The sequence below is a fragment of the Perca flavescens genome, chromosome 5 (assembly GCF_004354835.1).
Source record: "Perca flavescens isolate YP-PL-M2 chromosome 5, PFLA_1.0, whole genome shotgun sequence".
NCBI lineage: Eukaryota > Metazoa > Chordata > Actinopteri > Perciformes > Percidae > Perca > Perca flavescens.
In genome coordinates this window covers 16,749,981-16,765,830 of record NC_041335.1, presented here as the reverse complement: position 1 = coordinate 16,765,830, position 15,850 = coordinate 16,749,981, and the positions used below count along the sequence as shown (strand labels likewise).

The 15,850-nt window shown below is 41.3% G+C and overlaps 2 protein-coding genes across 12 annotated transcripts in view; both read right to left on the bottom strand.

Moving 5' to 3' along the window:
* The window catches only part of LOC114555131 (transforming acidic coiled-coil-containing protein 1), a 22,583-nt gene extending 20,548 nt beyond the window's left edge, over positions 1-2,035 (bottom strand). For 2 of the 3 annotated variants that reach the window (XM_028577292.1, XM_028577294.1), the window contains exon 1: positions 512-765. In XM_028577292.1, coding sequence (XP_028433093.1) covers positions 512-576 — 65 coding nt within the window. In that variant the 5' untranslated portion in view covers positions 577-765. Of the gene's footprint in view, positions 1-511; positions 766-1,919 lie in introns of those variants that run through there. The other variant, XM_028577293.1, reaches the window with a different exon arrangement.
* A 1,277-nt stretch (positions 2,036-3,312) lies between these two features.
* Positions 3,313-15,498, bottom strand: ddhd2 (DDHD domain containing 2). 9 transcript variants are annotated; one of them, XM_028577285.1, is made up of 18 exons: positions 15,292-15,498; positions 14,228-14,631; positions 12,820-13,012; positions 11,709-11,902; positions 11,476-11,565; positions 11,214-11,334; positions 11,023-11,112; positions 10,646-10,787; positions 10,328-10,536; positions 10,178-10,239; positions 9,941-10,060; positions 9,757-9,852; positions 9,114-9,290; positions 8,339-8,494; positions 8,051-8,153; positions 7,787-7,945; positions 5,344-5,512; positions 3,313-5,186 (listed from the first exon to the last, which is right to left on the bottom strand). In XM_028577285.1, the coding sequence occupies exons 2-18, from the start codon at positions 14,333-14,335 to the stop codon at positions 5,105-5,107; spliced, it is 2,271 nt and encodes a 756-aa protein (XP_028433086.1). In that variant the 5' UTR covers positions 14,336-14,631; positions 15,292-15,498; the 3' UTR covers positions 3,313-5,104. The 9 variants fall into 9 exon arrangements, with proteins under 9 accessions (XP_028433086.1, XP_028433087.1, XP_028433089.1 ...); XM_028577286.1 differs by having other exon boundaries at positions 15,350-15,498; XM_028577288.1 differs by having other exon boundaries at positions 14,228-14,417; positions 15,350-15,498.
* Between the last annotated feature and the right edge of the window lie 352 nt (positions 15,499-15,850).

Here is a 15,850-nt window from a genome sequence, read left to right as displayed (position 1 = left end):
ACTACAAAAGCTGGTGCTAAAATGTCAAAACCAATGACACTTGGATTTGGCTTGGACACTGCCTTAATTTCAGGAGCATGATCAGCTCATGATTATTACATTAGCCTCTCTGCTTATGTCATCATCAGCTTTACCACTCTGTCTCTTCCCTCTTTCCATAGATTTGAATACCAAAATAGCATTCAAAATAGCACGACCGGAGAGGCTGTGTGCAGAGCAGTCTGACGGGCTGATGCTTTTAGTCCAGTAGGGAAAGCCCTGGCTCTAAAGGAAACACCAAGGTCTCAGTACTGCCCTTCAACCCCTTACTGTATCACTCATTCCTCTCTCCCTCACTGATACGGAGGCACTGGGTTCATACACACTCAAGACAACACAATCTCAAGTACCAAAGGGCTAAACTGATCTGCAGTCCTTGATCAAGTGCACCACCTCTGCCTGCGCAAGCTTTCCGTTTCTCATCAAGAACTTGCACACACAAACATACAAACAATGAAGGATCTCATCTTACATGCTGCTCTTCTTCCGAGGAGAGCTGACGGAGCCCTTCCTGTGCTGGCTGAAGGAGCCCCCCATGGCAACAGCTGCGTCTGTGTTTTAGGTTTATCACAGATGACGCACGTCCCTTTTCTCCTCCAAAGGTTCACCTCTGCCTCTCCTCCAGACAGCCTGGCTCAACATCAGAGCTGCTCAAAGCACTGCTTCTCATGACTGACTTGTTATTATCTAACCAACAACCAGCCTCCCCTCTCGCAGTCCTTTCTCTTTCTCTGTCTCTGTTGATGCTGTACAGTGTAAATACTCAGGAGTACTACTGATAACACATAGCTAACAGTCCCGCCTCCTCGCTCTACTTCTCCTCTCTCTCTTTCTCTCTCTCACACACACACACAAACACACACCAGAGGAAGATTACATTCACTTGTCAGGCAGGCAGTGCATAGCCTTTAGAATGAAAAAGGCAGAGAGGAGGTGTGTGTGTGTGTGTGTGTGTGTGTGTGTTTGATAGGGGAGTTGTTTAAAGAGCACTAAGTCCAGGAGGGGGAAGATGGAGAGAGAGTGCGTGTGTGTGTGTGTGTGTGTGTGTGTGTGTGTGTGTGTGTGTGTGTGTGTGTGTGTGTCATTCGGGGGTATCTGGCAGGGTAAGCGTATTGTTCAAGCGTGAAAGAGTCTCTTCTATTGTTAGTCAGCTGAATACCAGATCTGAGATGCAGGGGGAGGGATGGAAGATGACGGAGGGAGAGTTGGCGGCATAAAACACAGCCTCACTTGTTGTGCCACATTCCCACTACCTGCTGTGATCCCATATACCCACCCTTGCAGCCCCTTTAAGCTTTAGCATGACAACACACACACACACACACACACACACACACACACACACACACACCTAGTTAGACATTGTTAAACCAACAGTGTAAGACAATTCCACTGGTCCATTAATCATATTGAGTGTCAATACAGCAGAGCCTTGTAATGATTCAAGAAGGAAAAATCATACCTCCTGATTGAAGCCTGTTCCTTACTGTTAGGGATAAAAAGCCCTTAGAGCACTGGTGGGTCAGGCAGTGGTGACCAGGACAGGGCCGCCTTTGAGAGGCTTTAGTGCATAACTTCCTCCAACTGAGATGAATCACATGAGGCTCACTATGGAGGTCCTAATTTCTGAAGGACCTTTATAACATTTCATTCACAAACAGTGCACAAAAGAGCATTTGGGATAAATAGGTAGGCTACTGTTTACCATCAACGATTGTATGAATATGTAGCCTAACTTTTTAGTCAGTACAGCCACTTGAACGTTACTCTGACCACTTGTTAGCTTAACGTGTTAGCGCCACAAATTACGAATACATAGCTACATGAACAATTATTCAATGTAGCAAATAGCCCAGACTAATAACTTAAAAACAACTTGCCTCATGATTGTTGTCCAAGGTTGCTAGTCAATTCAACCGCTGCAAGTGATACTGTTTTCCACACGACTGCGCATGGCATGACTTGCCATAGTAACGATCGGCTAGACGTTAAGGCGTTGAGGTTGTAAATTTGAGAATTTAAAGTGACAACCCTTATTTCATTTAAATAGATGTCTGTCAAGTCACTATCTATCACAGAAGGATGTACACAATGGGGATTGAGCCCATGGCCCACTGATGAAAGTACTACAATATTTTTATATTAATATTTGCAGTATTATAAACATATAGACATGACATCTCCACAAAAAAAACCTGCATTACTGTTAATTCGTAATTAGCCAGAGGACTGAAATCTTCAGGATTCCCACTTTAATCGTGAAGATTGTATCCATGTAATAATATATGAGTGAAAACAAAGGAATTGTGCTGAGCATTTAGCAGCCTGGAACATAAATATAATTACGGAGTGTCTATTTGCACCCCCGGTACGAACGGCCTCGGCCAAACAGCTGAGCTATTCACACCCTGTGACGTAACAACAACAAAAACGTTGCTCGCGTGCACCGAAATCATGGCGGACGTTCATCTTCCATGACCGCAGAAACTGGCATATTAGGAAAGTTTTGTCTCTAAAGTTTATAACAATTGAATTTCTAGCGGAAAATGGATACTACAGTTGCGCTTTCTGTCTTCAGTGAAAGCATACAACCGTTAGTACCATAGGTTAGTACCTATTTTTTGTATACTGTATGGTTACCTAGCAACTGCGGCTTGAAGACACCAAGTGGTAAACAGTTATACAACATCCTGTAAGGACTGTTAGGTGAGTGGTTAGAACACTGAGCTTTGGTTTGGGAGTCTGGAGTTGGCTTGGTTGACGTTCACCAACGTCCCCTAAACTTTCTGTGTTAGTGGGGAACGCGAAATTTCTTTTGCAGGGTGGTAAAGGAAGACTCATGAATATGCCTGCTCTGGTTGGGTTGGTTAGGTTTAGGCAAGAGAAGTGGGATTGGTTATGGTTAGGGTAAGAATGTCAGGGCGATAATATTCCAAAAAGGTGTAATACATGAGTAGTATGGATAACTGTGTGTAACTATATGCCACGATATTGTAAATGCACAGGGGTGCAAATAGCATACATTGATATTTGTACCAGATGGGGTATTAATAGAACACATTACTGTGTGCACCGGCGGGGTACGAATAGCATTCATTTCTAATTGCGCAGGGTACGAATAGCATACACTGCTAATTGTACCAGGGGTGCAAATAGCCTCACCCATATAATTATGTCAACATACAAATTGTAAAAACAAGGCTGCAGGTCATTTTATTGAGTTTTCAATTTATAATAAGCATGCTTTTTTGAAATCCAAAAAACACAACAATACACTTGTAATGTTTTATTATGTCACACACAACCTGTTACCATATTCATATGGTGTATGTATTCAGAAAGGATTTGTTTTTTGGTATGTATCAACATTTTAGTATCAAGTGCAAAAACAGTATGATAAGGGATTTTTTTCTGTGTTTAGACACGAACATTGCAGAAACAAACACAATGAAGAAGTTCAAGGTACTAACTGCAACATTACAAGTTGCATATGTGCATTTCTAAAGTAAGAAAAAGGAACACCATAAAGTTATTCAGGTATTGTGCGGATGTGGCACCCAGAGGGCTGAGATAGGGCAGAGCTTTGGTGGTGGGGGCAGTGGTGCCCTGACAGTGCATAGTCTGGACCCCATGTTGCTTGATGGTGCAGATTTGTAATATTTATTATTAACAGTGATATATTTATATTTGTTGCGTATATTTTATATAAAATGAATGTATATGCTTTGAAACATATTTTCAAATCTATGTATCATGCTCTTTAAATCAAATTCATATGATTTCAATGTGACAACTCTCTTATTGCTGGATTCGTGAGAATTATGAACATTTTGGGACCTAAGAATTAGGTCAGGACCATAAAATGTTGATCAGTCCTGCTCTTACATAACAAAGAAGTGCATGCAATACAAAAAATGATTTTACAATACCTTCATACAAAGGAACAGATGAAAGAAACATGTACCATTTGGCCCTTAGATTATACAAGTTTGAACTGTCTATATGTGAGATGCCACTCCGTTTTGGAATTAACCATATTATAGGATAAAGAATACATACTGTAGTCACACACACATACAGTACATACATACACAACCGGCTTGTCCATTCAAGCACCTGCATCTCCCTACTTTATTTCTGACACAAATGGTCATCTCCTTTTAGACACAGGTATAGATATGATAAAACTGAAATAAAAAATATTATGTCAGATGAACTTCACTTTCAATGATAGTGTCAGTATAGGACTACACCCGTGAAATGTTATATTGCACAAATGTAAGAGTAGCAGCTTTGGGTTTTAAGTGGCCTTAATGTTGACAGAAAAAAATAGAGCTGCCTGGAGACAAAATATCGACCTTCATTTTCCTTCAGAATCTAAACGTTTTATAGTCAACCAAACGAAACCACCGGACATGCTTATTTATAAAGGTAAGATGTTAGACTAAGGGAGAGCTTCCTTGGTCAAGACAACTTTGAGTTTAAAGGGTCAGACAGAGATACCCTGTTGAACACACTTAATTATATTATGTTAGTTCTTAATTTCCATTTAAATTCCAGTTTGTAATCCAATGTGATAAATTACTTGAAACACAACTTGATGTCTTTTTTCCATATTTGAACAAGTACTACAAGTGTCTTCTGGTTATCATGATTCATGATAATTATGTTTTCAATATTATGCAGCTGCAGCTGTATGCATATGTCAACAGCAAAATTAAAGTGTAAAGCAAAGTAAAAGAAAAAAATGACAAAAAAAAAGAAAAAAAAGTGCAATCAGAAGCATGACACTGGTGTTTGGGTGGATTTGAAACTATCAGGCACCAAACCCAGTCCTGCAATGGGAGTTTAGGCAGCACCAAGAAGTCACCCCTACCTCAAACGAAGGTTGGCTACAGCCAAACAGTCTCAATTGTCAAGGGAGGAGAGGCAGTCACATAATACCAAGAAAGTAAGGCATTCTGGAAGAGGATTGTGCAGCCTCTGGCTCAGATAGCTGTCCTTCATTTTCTCACTTTCAGGTTAATGTCGTGTTAAAAAGCAAGTCTAGATTCAACAAACTTTATTACTGTTGTGGCTGTTCAAAGGCCACACCTTGCTTGTCGTAGATCTCCTTTAGCAGCAGGAGAGCAGTATCCTCAGATTCCCTAACAGACAGAGAGAAGGGGACAACATTATTTATTTGAAGTAAAAATCAAAATCAGGGAAGTAAAATAGGATACAACAAAGAAAAAAATATCAGGAACACTTAATACAAAAGAGCACAATTACTGTGGTCCAACCCCAACGGTATGCATGACTCACCAGTAACAAAGATGAGACTGGATGGCAAACAGGTACTCATTGAAGCTCTCGATGGGTTTTTCCTGAAGTACGTAGTCAATCCTTCGTCCTCCGTTCAACATCCCCACTTTAATCTCAGGCTGCTCCGTCTGCTCGGCTGACACTGAGGACTCTGCCTCCTCACACACTCCTGCAGGAAAAGAATAAAAAATGAGGCTGTACATGCAGGTGAATGATAACAAAAACAAAGACAATAGCCAGCAGCAGCTATCTGTTTTAACTCAGACTTTATGGCAAAACCAGAACAGATCAGATAATGGACGGGAAAGAAGTTTCATTAGTCTACAAGCCAAAGTCTGTCTACCTCAGAGATGAGCCAGTGGCTGAATGTTGTAGTAAGAAGATTTGATTGGATAGCGACACAATAGCACTTACACAGAATTGGTTATACAAGTGTGTCATATAAGGACATTTTTTTTTAATTAGCACTGAATAGATGTCTACTATATCTATTGATCATCGCAACGTTTTGCCTTTGACCTGATTATGCACTTACCCATAGGTGCAGGTATGATATTGAGTAAATGTCAGTAAGGTGGGGCCATGAGTGAACGGTGTGTTACGAATGCGTTGTTGTTTAAGAGTGATCTCACGAGGGCTCTCCTCTAAGACCTAATGCACTACTGATGAACTCTAAACTACCGGCTGCTTGCATCTCATACATTTTTTATGACTATTTATGACAACCTAACTCTGCATTTACTGGCTTGTAATTCTGAAATTAAAAGACACAAATCTTACTAAATTAAACTACATCCTATAGAGTCATGTTTGGGATCATGCGCCACTATACTTGAAGTGAAGGGTCCTCTTTAAAAGAGAAAATGTAACTGTACAGTCTGTTTTAACAGCAGCTGTATTAACCGTGACCCATTTAATGAACTGACAGACTAAGTACTTGAGGTGCTGTAGAAAAGGGCAGGACATGTATCTGCATGTAGCTAGTGTAGGAGTTACAGTAGCTACATGCAGGTGACCTGCTACTGATGAATGATATCACCTGCTGGTTGAATTACTCTTGTTAACAAAACAACTGTGATCACTACTATTCAACTCATCCTATTTGTTAAGCACATACGAGAGTGTGCCATGGGCCAGTTACTCAAGTGGCTTCTAATGTGGACAATCAGTGAAGGAGTAAATAAATCCAACCAATCAGAACAGACAGCAGGAGAGGAAGGGAAGGGCCTGAAGGGGGTGTCAGTAAATTGAACGTTGAGTTGAAGATTAGATGTATATTAGTAGAAGTGCAGTTAGGCATGGAGGAAGGAGGAGCAGGAGTAGGAAGAACCTGGGACATAACATACATTACATAACATTTGCTCTCAGCGCATAGTTTTAACCATTAAAACAGGTAATGAGAGTATTTCCGTTCGCCTCTTTTGTGCACGTTGACTTTCCGGATTCAAACAAGAATGAAAGACAAGTTTGTATAGGCGATTAGGTTTATAGTTTATAGAGAAACCCAGATTGCAAAGCTAGAAAAGCTAGCTTTACCCATTTCTCTCATATATTCTAGCCAAGTGAAGGGTTCCCCCCTAAAGTAGTTTAGCACGGTGGCAAGTGTCTTTTTTTTTTTTTTTTTTTTTTTTTTTTTTTTTAACTAGGGCCCGGCTGGGGCCGTTCACAGACTGATTGCCGCATAAATGTAGAGCCCAATAATTTCTGTGATAACAGAATCATGAAATTGAGAATTTAAAAAAGCTATAACACAGATTCCATTAAGTCAGTCCTAAAAGCTAACTGGAGATTTGAAAACAGTACGACTATGTCTACGTTTCCAACCGAGCCGCTCCACTGTAACTTGCAGTTTAAAAAATGTCTTAAAAGTACATTCAAAAATAATTCCCAGTGGCTTAGGCCTGGTGGGGGGGCAACTAAGGCCCGGTGGGCCACCAGGCTTGCAATACACTGGGGGAAACCCTGAAGTGACTATCCTGGCTTACCTTGGAAGTAATGCTTATGAAGGGCCCTGGGCCACTCCAGTATTTTAGTCCAAAAATCTGCACTTTTCTCTTCCCTCTTAGCAGAAGCAGTGACTGCCGCTGAGGCTGAGGTTCACGGTAAAGTAGTAAGGAGTGAGAGCAGGAGAAACCACCAGATAGAGTAGAAGAGGGGAGGGGAGGGTGGCAACATGCAGAGAGGGGTGAAAGGAGTATAAGCAGAGTGGGTTAGACACACTCTTGTGCGCACACACGCACACGCACACGCACACACACACACACACACACACACACACACACACACACACACACACACACACACACACACACACACACACACACACACACACACACACACACACACACACACACATTTTGGTCTGCTATGTCAGCTGCCAAGACACCCAGCACAAATTTATGCCCAAACTGTGGAGAGACACGAATAAGAATGCTTTTCCTACTGTGTCTCTCTTGAAGGTCTCTCTTTATTGTAGTGTCTCCATCCACCGAGGGAAGTGCAGCAACTGGTGGTCTGGCAAAGGACTGACATGCTGTCCGTAACAATCCCCAAACATTGTTCTTCAAATCCATGCCCATACGGGTCAAGCTGTCCTTTAGTTCTATTAGACAAAGACAAACAGAGATTATCATTAAGCCTACTAAACAAGAGCCCACACCACAATATTGTTCAACAAAGACAAGGAGAAAGAAACAGACAGCCATACCCAGGTGCATTCTCTTGCGGCCTTTATGGTGAGGGATCAGCATGGGCTCCAGATCCACCTCTGTTACAATCATAGGCTCTAACCGATAAGCCACAGGGTCATACTACACAGTAATAAAGGGGAAGAAATGAACGTAATGTAATGTTTAATAGATTTTTTTGAATATGGATGGGACAAAGAAAATCAAACTGTAGTTGGGGCAAATAAAAGCAGGAGTTATCTCTTTTTGGGGCTGAGCACAGGATGTGTGCCTGAATGGGCAGATGCAGTAAATATGTGATTACTCACTGGGTGGTAGATGTTGTAAAAGCTCTTGCAGGTTGGGAAGGTGTAGTTAGGATCGATGTGTTTGAGCCCACGAACGGTCAGGAACATTCCAATAGGAGAGCCAAAAGCAAAAAATGTTTGAGGATGGAAAGCCAGCTGTGGGTAATCAATGGATACCTGCGGAGAGAGGGTGGGGTTGGAAACGTGTGCTATTAAATTTGTTGAAACAAAAAAAGTCATGATTTTAACACAGTTCTGTTCAAAGAAGACACACTTAAACATTTCTCTGGTGCACTATGGTGTTAATATTTAACATTTAAACTACATTTCATGACATCACGACAACAGCCAGGGACTATGAGAGCAGGTAAGGGGGAGACCGGGGAGCTGACCATTCATGCAGGACTAGATGAGCACAGACACAGAGTGTGGTATTGGGTTGTACGACTTGATGGGACAAAGATGGTGGCCTCAAACACGGCACAATGTGACGTAGCCATGGAAACCCTATTACTCATGAAAAAGCCACTATAATTCAAGTCAATTAGAGTTTTCCCTGACCAGACCAGACTGTATGTGAAAAGAACCCCCAGGCACAGTGAGATCGTGGAAAGCTAAGGACAAAGCCTGAGAGCATGGGGACACCATGCGAGACACACCTGTCCCTTGGCTATGCCTCCATTGGTCTGTCCAGGCAGGCGGGGTAAGGAGAGAAGCAGGAAGGTGATGCATCAAATCTTTTATCTACCGTTTTCTCCGGAGCACAACTTATCATGTCTGTGTCCATGAGCGGTACCTGTCCAATGCCGACGTCAAAGTATTCGTAGTCTACAGCACTGGTGACAGACTGCGCCCTGTGGAACTGGGACTGCTGCGTCGTTAATCCTGAAGACTGGTTACCATCGTGATCGCTGGTCACTTGAGGTGGAACTTGCAACCCAGGTGGCAGGCGTACTGCCCTTTTCTTACAATCCTATTTAGATTAAGAAACATAAAAAAGTTATTTTAACAATATCTGAACTGTAAAAACTTTTTATGGTTACTATCATTTAGAAAGAAAGCCCCAAAGCAAAAGAAGAACCGGCCATGAATGAAATGAGTTACATTAGCCGCCTGTTTCTCACTGTTGTCTACAGTAAACAGGTTCCCACATAGCCAGCATCAGTTAAACAATCCACATCAATGGTGTTTAAAAACATACACATGGCAAGTAGTTTAATATGTAGACATGTAAATTGTTTTGCAAAAAAAAAAAAAAAAAAAAAAAGGTGCAGATTATTGTGTAGCCTTGACATGGACAGTGGAGGTGTATTAATACCAAGCATTAAAACCATCCAACTAAATTTTATCCAGACCAAAGAAACATATTAACTTAAAGGGATTGTAATGGTCATTTGTTCCAAAACAAGAAAACCCAGTATAGTTTCAGGCGGTCTGACCTCTGAAAGCCATTTCCTCCTGACGTAGTTCAGGATCTTCTTCCGAGGTCCAAGAGGAATTCCTAAATCTTTGAGATCACTTTCTTGGCAAAGAGCCTAAAAGAGAAGATCCATAAGTTTCAACTATGCGTCACACTTGAATCTGTATGTCCTGTGTGTGTGTGTGTGTGTGTGTGTGTATTACCAGTGATTCCAGGTCTAGATTTTCTGCTTGTAGAGTATCCAGGTATTGCTCTAGGCCCAGTCTGGTCAGAGTCTGCTGCAGTGTGTCACAGTTAAGACGAAAGGGCTCACCAGAGGGCACCTAAAGCGCAGGGAGGGAGAGAAAGTGAAGTAGATGTTCTTATCTACATATAGAACAATATGCAACAAAAACATATCTGTATACTGATGTTATCTTTTACTGTGAATGTCATCATACCCCCTCTCTGGCTTCTAATCCAGTCCTCTGATTGGTCAGCAGGTCAAACAGGATCAGCGAACCTGAGAAACCAGAGACGAAGTGAAAGAGTTGAAATTCAGCATTTCAATGAATTGTGACTGTGTGTTTCTGTGTTTGTACATGTCTTACCCAGGCTATGGCCCACTACTGAAACTGCCCCTTTAAATTCTGAGTGTCTCTGTTTAAAGAGGGTGTGGAGCTTGTTGATCTCTGAGGCCACTGTGTCCACTATGGTCTGGCAGTAGGTGGGGCTGTTATAGAAAAACAGGTCCAGCAGAGTGTCATTGGTGAAATGTCTCAGCCTGCTGATGCTGGGTAGAGTGATCCTCTGGATGTCCCTGGAAAAGGAGGGGAAGGGAGGGAAGATAGACTTTGACAATTTTCTGCAGGTATCGGAGACATATGTGATATTGTACAACAGAGGGATCTTGTTTTCTCCACACTTACTCGTCCACACCAGTGGCATCACCGTGAAGAGCATTGTGCCAGTTGACTGGGAGGAACTCCACTCTTCCTATCTGGCCATCCTGCTGAGCATGCTTATAATGAGAGGCCAGCAGGGACAGGGAAGCACTCCTGAAGTCATTTACTGGAGTGAGGAAAGGAGAAAAGGAGTTATACATACACATAAATATATGCATCACACACACACACACACACACACACACACACACACACACACACACACACACACACACACACACACACACACACACACACACACACACACACACACACACACACACACACACACACACACACACACACACACACACACACACACACACACACACACACACACACACACACACACACACACTTACCACACTGTATGATGGATCTGAAGCGCAAGTCACATGCAGGGCCGATGCCATGGACCATAAAGACAAGGTGGTCTACCTTTTCTGGTTCACCTGAGAACACACACAGAAATACATGTAAACTGTAGATAATACTTTGTTAAATGAGCTTAGATTCTAGTATATTTCTTACTGGTACACACATACACACACACCATCAGGTATTTCTACAGAGATGTTGTCCACTCCCCTCTTGACTGTTTGAGGCCGGGTGTTCTCCGAGGGGGAGGACACCCAATCATCCTGCAATCCTATTGGCTGATACTGCATTATTAGCTGAGAGAAGAGCAGGGAAATTAAGGCTTGTTAGAAGGACTCATTGTACCTAATTTAATATATACTCAGAAAAGCCATGGTGTGACTTTGTTGTAAATTTAATTATAGTGCAGATAGTGATATTTTAAAAGCAGGCCTTACCTTGGGATTGTGTAAAATGACAGTCTCTCCATTGGAAAACTCCAGTTTCCTCTTCCATTCATTCAAGGTCACTGCTATCATATAGGCCTCCTGAAAAATGTGTAGGATGGGAGGGGGATGAATCAAAGACCAACAGATTTGAAAAGAATAAGTGAGGAACAGGCAAAGTTAGGTAGATAATCAAAGTAAGAAGTTGTAGGAATGAACTGGGTGAGGTTTCAGCGTCAGACTACCTCCAGACTCTTGCTGACGTCCTCAGGGTAAGGCATGAAAATGGTGTCTTTGTCTCCTTTATAGAACCAGGTACAGCGGCGGACTTCAGTGGGACCTTGCTCCCAGTACACAGCATAGCGCTTTCTCTCCTTGACATGTACATCATACCGCTCTCCTTCCACAGCTATCACTACCTCATCCTCCTCGTCTTTTACTGCACAGTAAAAACACACATACACAAGCAGATACAAACAACGTTTATGAGACAATTTTCAAAAAGTCGATTTCAAGCAAAGGTTCTATGAGGACATGCAAGTATGCCCATGCTGTGCTTTAGATCTGACAATGTTTATGGGAATAAGACTACAGTGATTCTGGAAGATGGTTGTTGTATGTACAAGCAATGTTATTAGTAGTTCCTTTTCAACCTAAAGTCTGTTGACTCAGAATTTACCTACAGGGACTGTTGTTACTTTTGCTCACTGGCTTTGGACTTCTGCAGTAGCAGCATCACCAGAAGGATAAGTGTACTCTCCTGGAATAACATGGACTTACCTTCTATAGGAACTGCCATCGTGTCTCGCTTTGAAGAGACTTATATTGTCAAAAAGAAAGACAAGAACTTTGTTGGTTAGGGAGCCCTTATATACAATGTGTGGAAAGTCATATTTTCGTATGATTTGGAAATTATTCACTGCTGTTTTTTGTTGTTTTATATTTTTCCTTTGGGTGGGGGATGTGTTTGATTATCAATGGATATCAATTATATCAGTAGATATAAAGGAATAGTCACGAAAATAACCTCCTATAAAAACAAATATCCTCCTATAAAACCTAAATATGTATATCAATTATGGGGCTCACCTAAAACGGGCTAAACTAAACTACCTGAAACTTTCTGTTAAACCGCTTGTAACGTAGAGCATGACAGGAGTGAAGAGAGCAAAGAGCCCTACTGGGCACCAGGCCAGTGTTGGCAACAGTAATGTTTTGATACTTTTATCTTCTCACAGCTGTTTATAGCAAACTCGATATGTTCTTACTTTTCACACAACTTTTAACACAACTTTTAACATAATGTACATGTACTGTATACTGTAAAATGTACATGTAAAGCATACACATGCTTACCAGTGTTGCAGGCATTCTCTAGTTTGTCAGAGTCTTCTCTGCTAAAAGGAAGCCAGGAGGTGTTGTCATCGCTCCGTCGACAGAAGAACCAGTGAGGCTGCACTTCTTGATAAGGAGCTGGGACCGACTCCATGTCAAGCATCTCAAAGGAGAACGTGGAAGAAGGAGAGGCTTCATCAACCACAGGTGATGCCTGGAGAAAAATGATGCTCAATCAACATTTCTTCTTCATATCAGCAATATTGCTCAGCTACTAAGTTAAAGGCAAATGCCTGCTATACACATGTGCATACATCTGTCCACCATTCAACTCCGTAGCTTCCCGAATAAGTAAATATAGAAGTCTGATCTAAGTATTTGCCCCTCCATTAAGCTCCTACCGAGGAACCTGAGACCATGAGACGAGGCAAAGGACAGTCGGACGATGAAAGGATCAGGCCTCCCTTTGGCCAGACGCACAAAGCCCTGTTTCTTTTCTCCTCTATAAGCTGTCTCTTGTCTCTTCTTCTTTCCACAACTGATACAGCTACAGTGTGTAAACAACCCTTTTCCACTGAGTATCTTGTATTCACTAACAATGCTTCCAGTAACACATTTGGTACTCCACTGCTCCTGTTTCAGTATTTTGAAAGAGAGAGCCTGCCACTGCTTGACACAACAACAAATCCCACATTACACACAGCTGCCAAATCAGCAATCAGACAATATATTTATAAAACCTTTGTTGAAGGCATATTACAATGTGTCATATGGTATTGCATTTTGTTACAACACTTGCACTTTTTCAAATTCATAACTCTATTTCTAACATTGTTGTGACAGAGGATTTCAGGACTGGCATGGCCTTGAAATTGTGCAAAAGGTTGCGGTTTGTTGCACAATTTTACTTTTATCAAATTGTGAGTGCCAGCTTAAACCTCTGAGGGTTTCTGATCAATGAGAAATGATGATATGAGTGAAAATAATATTTAATTTAGCTAACCCATTGACAGTGTACTGTTAGAGAACTCTGAGAGGTCAGACTTTGTTCAGTACAGCACAATTGATATTAAAATTCTTCTTAAACAATCTTTGTCAGTAAATCATTCTCAATTTCTCCATTTATATCTATATAATTGTATATATTATAACTATAGGTGAAAGTTTCTTGTAACAACAACTTCACTGTTTGTAATGGGAAAAGACCATTCCACACACATGCACAAGGTCTGTGTGTTTGTGTTAAAGTCTGTATCCCATTAAATGTGTTTCCCCTTATCTTAATTTAAACTCATACAAATCCAGTCATATCTGCAATGCTTAACCATTTCTTAACCTAACCCCTGACCCCAATCATGGAGCTAAAGGTCAAGACTTTGACAAACAACACTGCTACACCCATACACAAAAATCACACATGCACCCTCACCTGATCTTCAAGTGTGTCCCCTGTTGCCACAGTCTGGATGGGGTTGTCTAGGTTGATGTTAGGGGCAGCCTGAGGTAGACCCCCCTCCTCACCAGGATTCTGTGACATTAGCCCAACAGCTGACCCAAACCCTCAGCTCTGCCCTGAGGGTGGCCAGGGCCACACAAACACAGGACCTGTAACAACCCAGCTGCACACAGAAAGAGACCAAAAAGGAGGTTTAATGACCATCACAACTATTACATAACATGATATAGCCTGTCAAGCTTGCAAGGGAATGACTAGTGATACCTATACCAAACTGTTGATGAGTGGTTTAATGTAACGTTAAGAATACCAGGTCGTAGGATGTAATGTTACTAGCAGCTGTCTCATCCGCTGCTGGTCAGTAAATGAACGTTTAACTGTTAACGCAATGGAAAACATAAACAGTCAGGTTAATGTGACATCAAACCGTTAAGTCGCACAAAGGATGTAAAGGATTTCTTGACATTACGTTAGTTTTCTAACTAAGGTTAATGTTAACGGTTATTTTTCATGTTATCAGTGTTTTTTAAAGAGTGCAACAAACTCATCCAAGAGGCCACGGGTTGTTATCGTTGGTTGAGGTCAATGCTAGCTTTTAGTAACGGTGGCTGGACGGGATGCGAGTGTCAACTTCTCTGTCTTCACATCCTGTTGTTGTTTTTGTATATAGGATATAGCACTAGCTAACTTTAGAAACACACAGTGTCAGCCTAGCTAAACTCACCGACAACTTTACATATAATTAATTCAGAGGGTTTGTATTGTCTTGTAAAACATCCATGGTTTGTTTTCGTTGTTTAGCTAGCTAACTCGCTCGGACTAGGTCGGCTAGCCAAGGACAGCCTTCTGTCAAACGGGTTGGTTACAGTGTTTTCGGAAATATGACAATTACGAGATTGACGTTAAAGAACGACCACACTAACGGACAAATACATGGTTAAAACAACGATGTAATACAGACAGAGTTTTCTGTGATACTCGAGTTTTCAAAGTGTGACGATTAGAGTGAGTGCGATTAGGCAGTTAACGTTAAATACCTGAACACAGTGTCCAATAATAATAAAGAATATTCCTAATAAATTCATAAAATCCTACATTTTCTTCCGGCCAATATTCCGCTGTGACACAAAGCAATTCTGAGTCAGTTAAACTCTGAATCAAACAGTCTCCGAAAACATCAGCAAAGAACCGAACCTTCCTGCAGAAAAATTAAATGTACGAGGAGCACTCGAAGGCGACATTAAACAACGCAGCATCGCCAGGCCACCGCCCCCCAAAAATATAAGCATACGTCACGGATTTGCATTTCGATTATTGTTTTTCTGCCGTGGACACGAGGCGTACAAAGTTCAGATTTGACCAATGTAGTGTAAAGTTGACATAACTGTATATCTTTTCTACTTACGTTCAGTAATTGTAAATCTGATGTGTTGTTGTTAATTACCGTGTATATTTGTAAGCTATAGTAATATAAAGTAATCTTTTTTTTTCAATTATGTTTTTTGTTGTTATCAATTATATAACTGATTTTATGAGGATTTTACAGAATCTTTTATTCCACTGCAATACTCATATAATGTAGAACATTTAGGAATA

What these genes read in the sequence shown, in the direction of transcription:
- ddhd2 (XM_028577285.1), bottom strand. Translation starts at nt 14,335, where the DNA reads ATGTCACAGAATCCTGGTGAGGAGGGGGGTCTACCTCAGGCTGCCCCT. An exon ending in GGAGGAAATGGCTTTCAGAG is followed by an intron (nt 9,291 to 9,756) that starts GTCAGACCGCCT and finishes TAATCTAAATAG; the next exon opens with GATTGTAAGAAAAGGGCAGT. An exon ending in TTGACGTCGGCATTGGACAG is followed by an intron (nt 8,495 to 9,113) that starts GTACCGCTCATG and finishes CTCTCTCCGCAG; the next exon opens with GTATCCATTGATTACCCACA.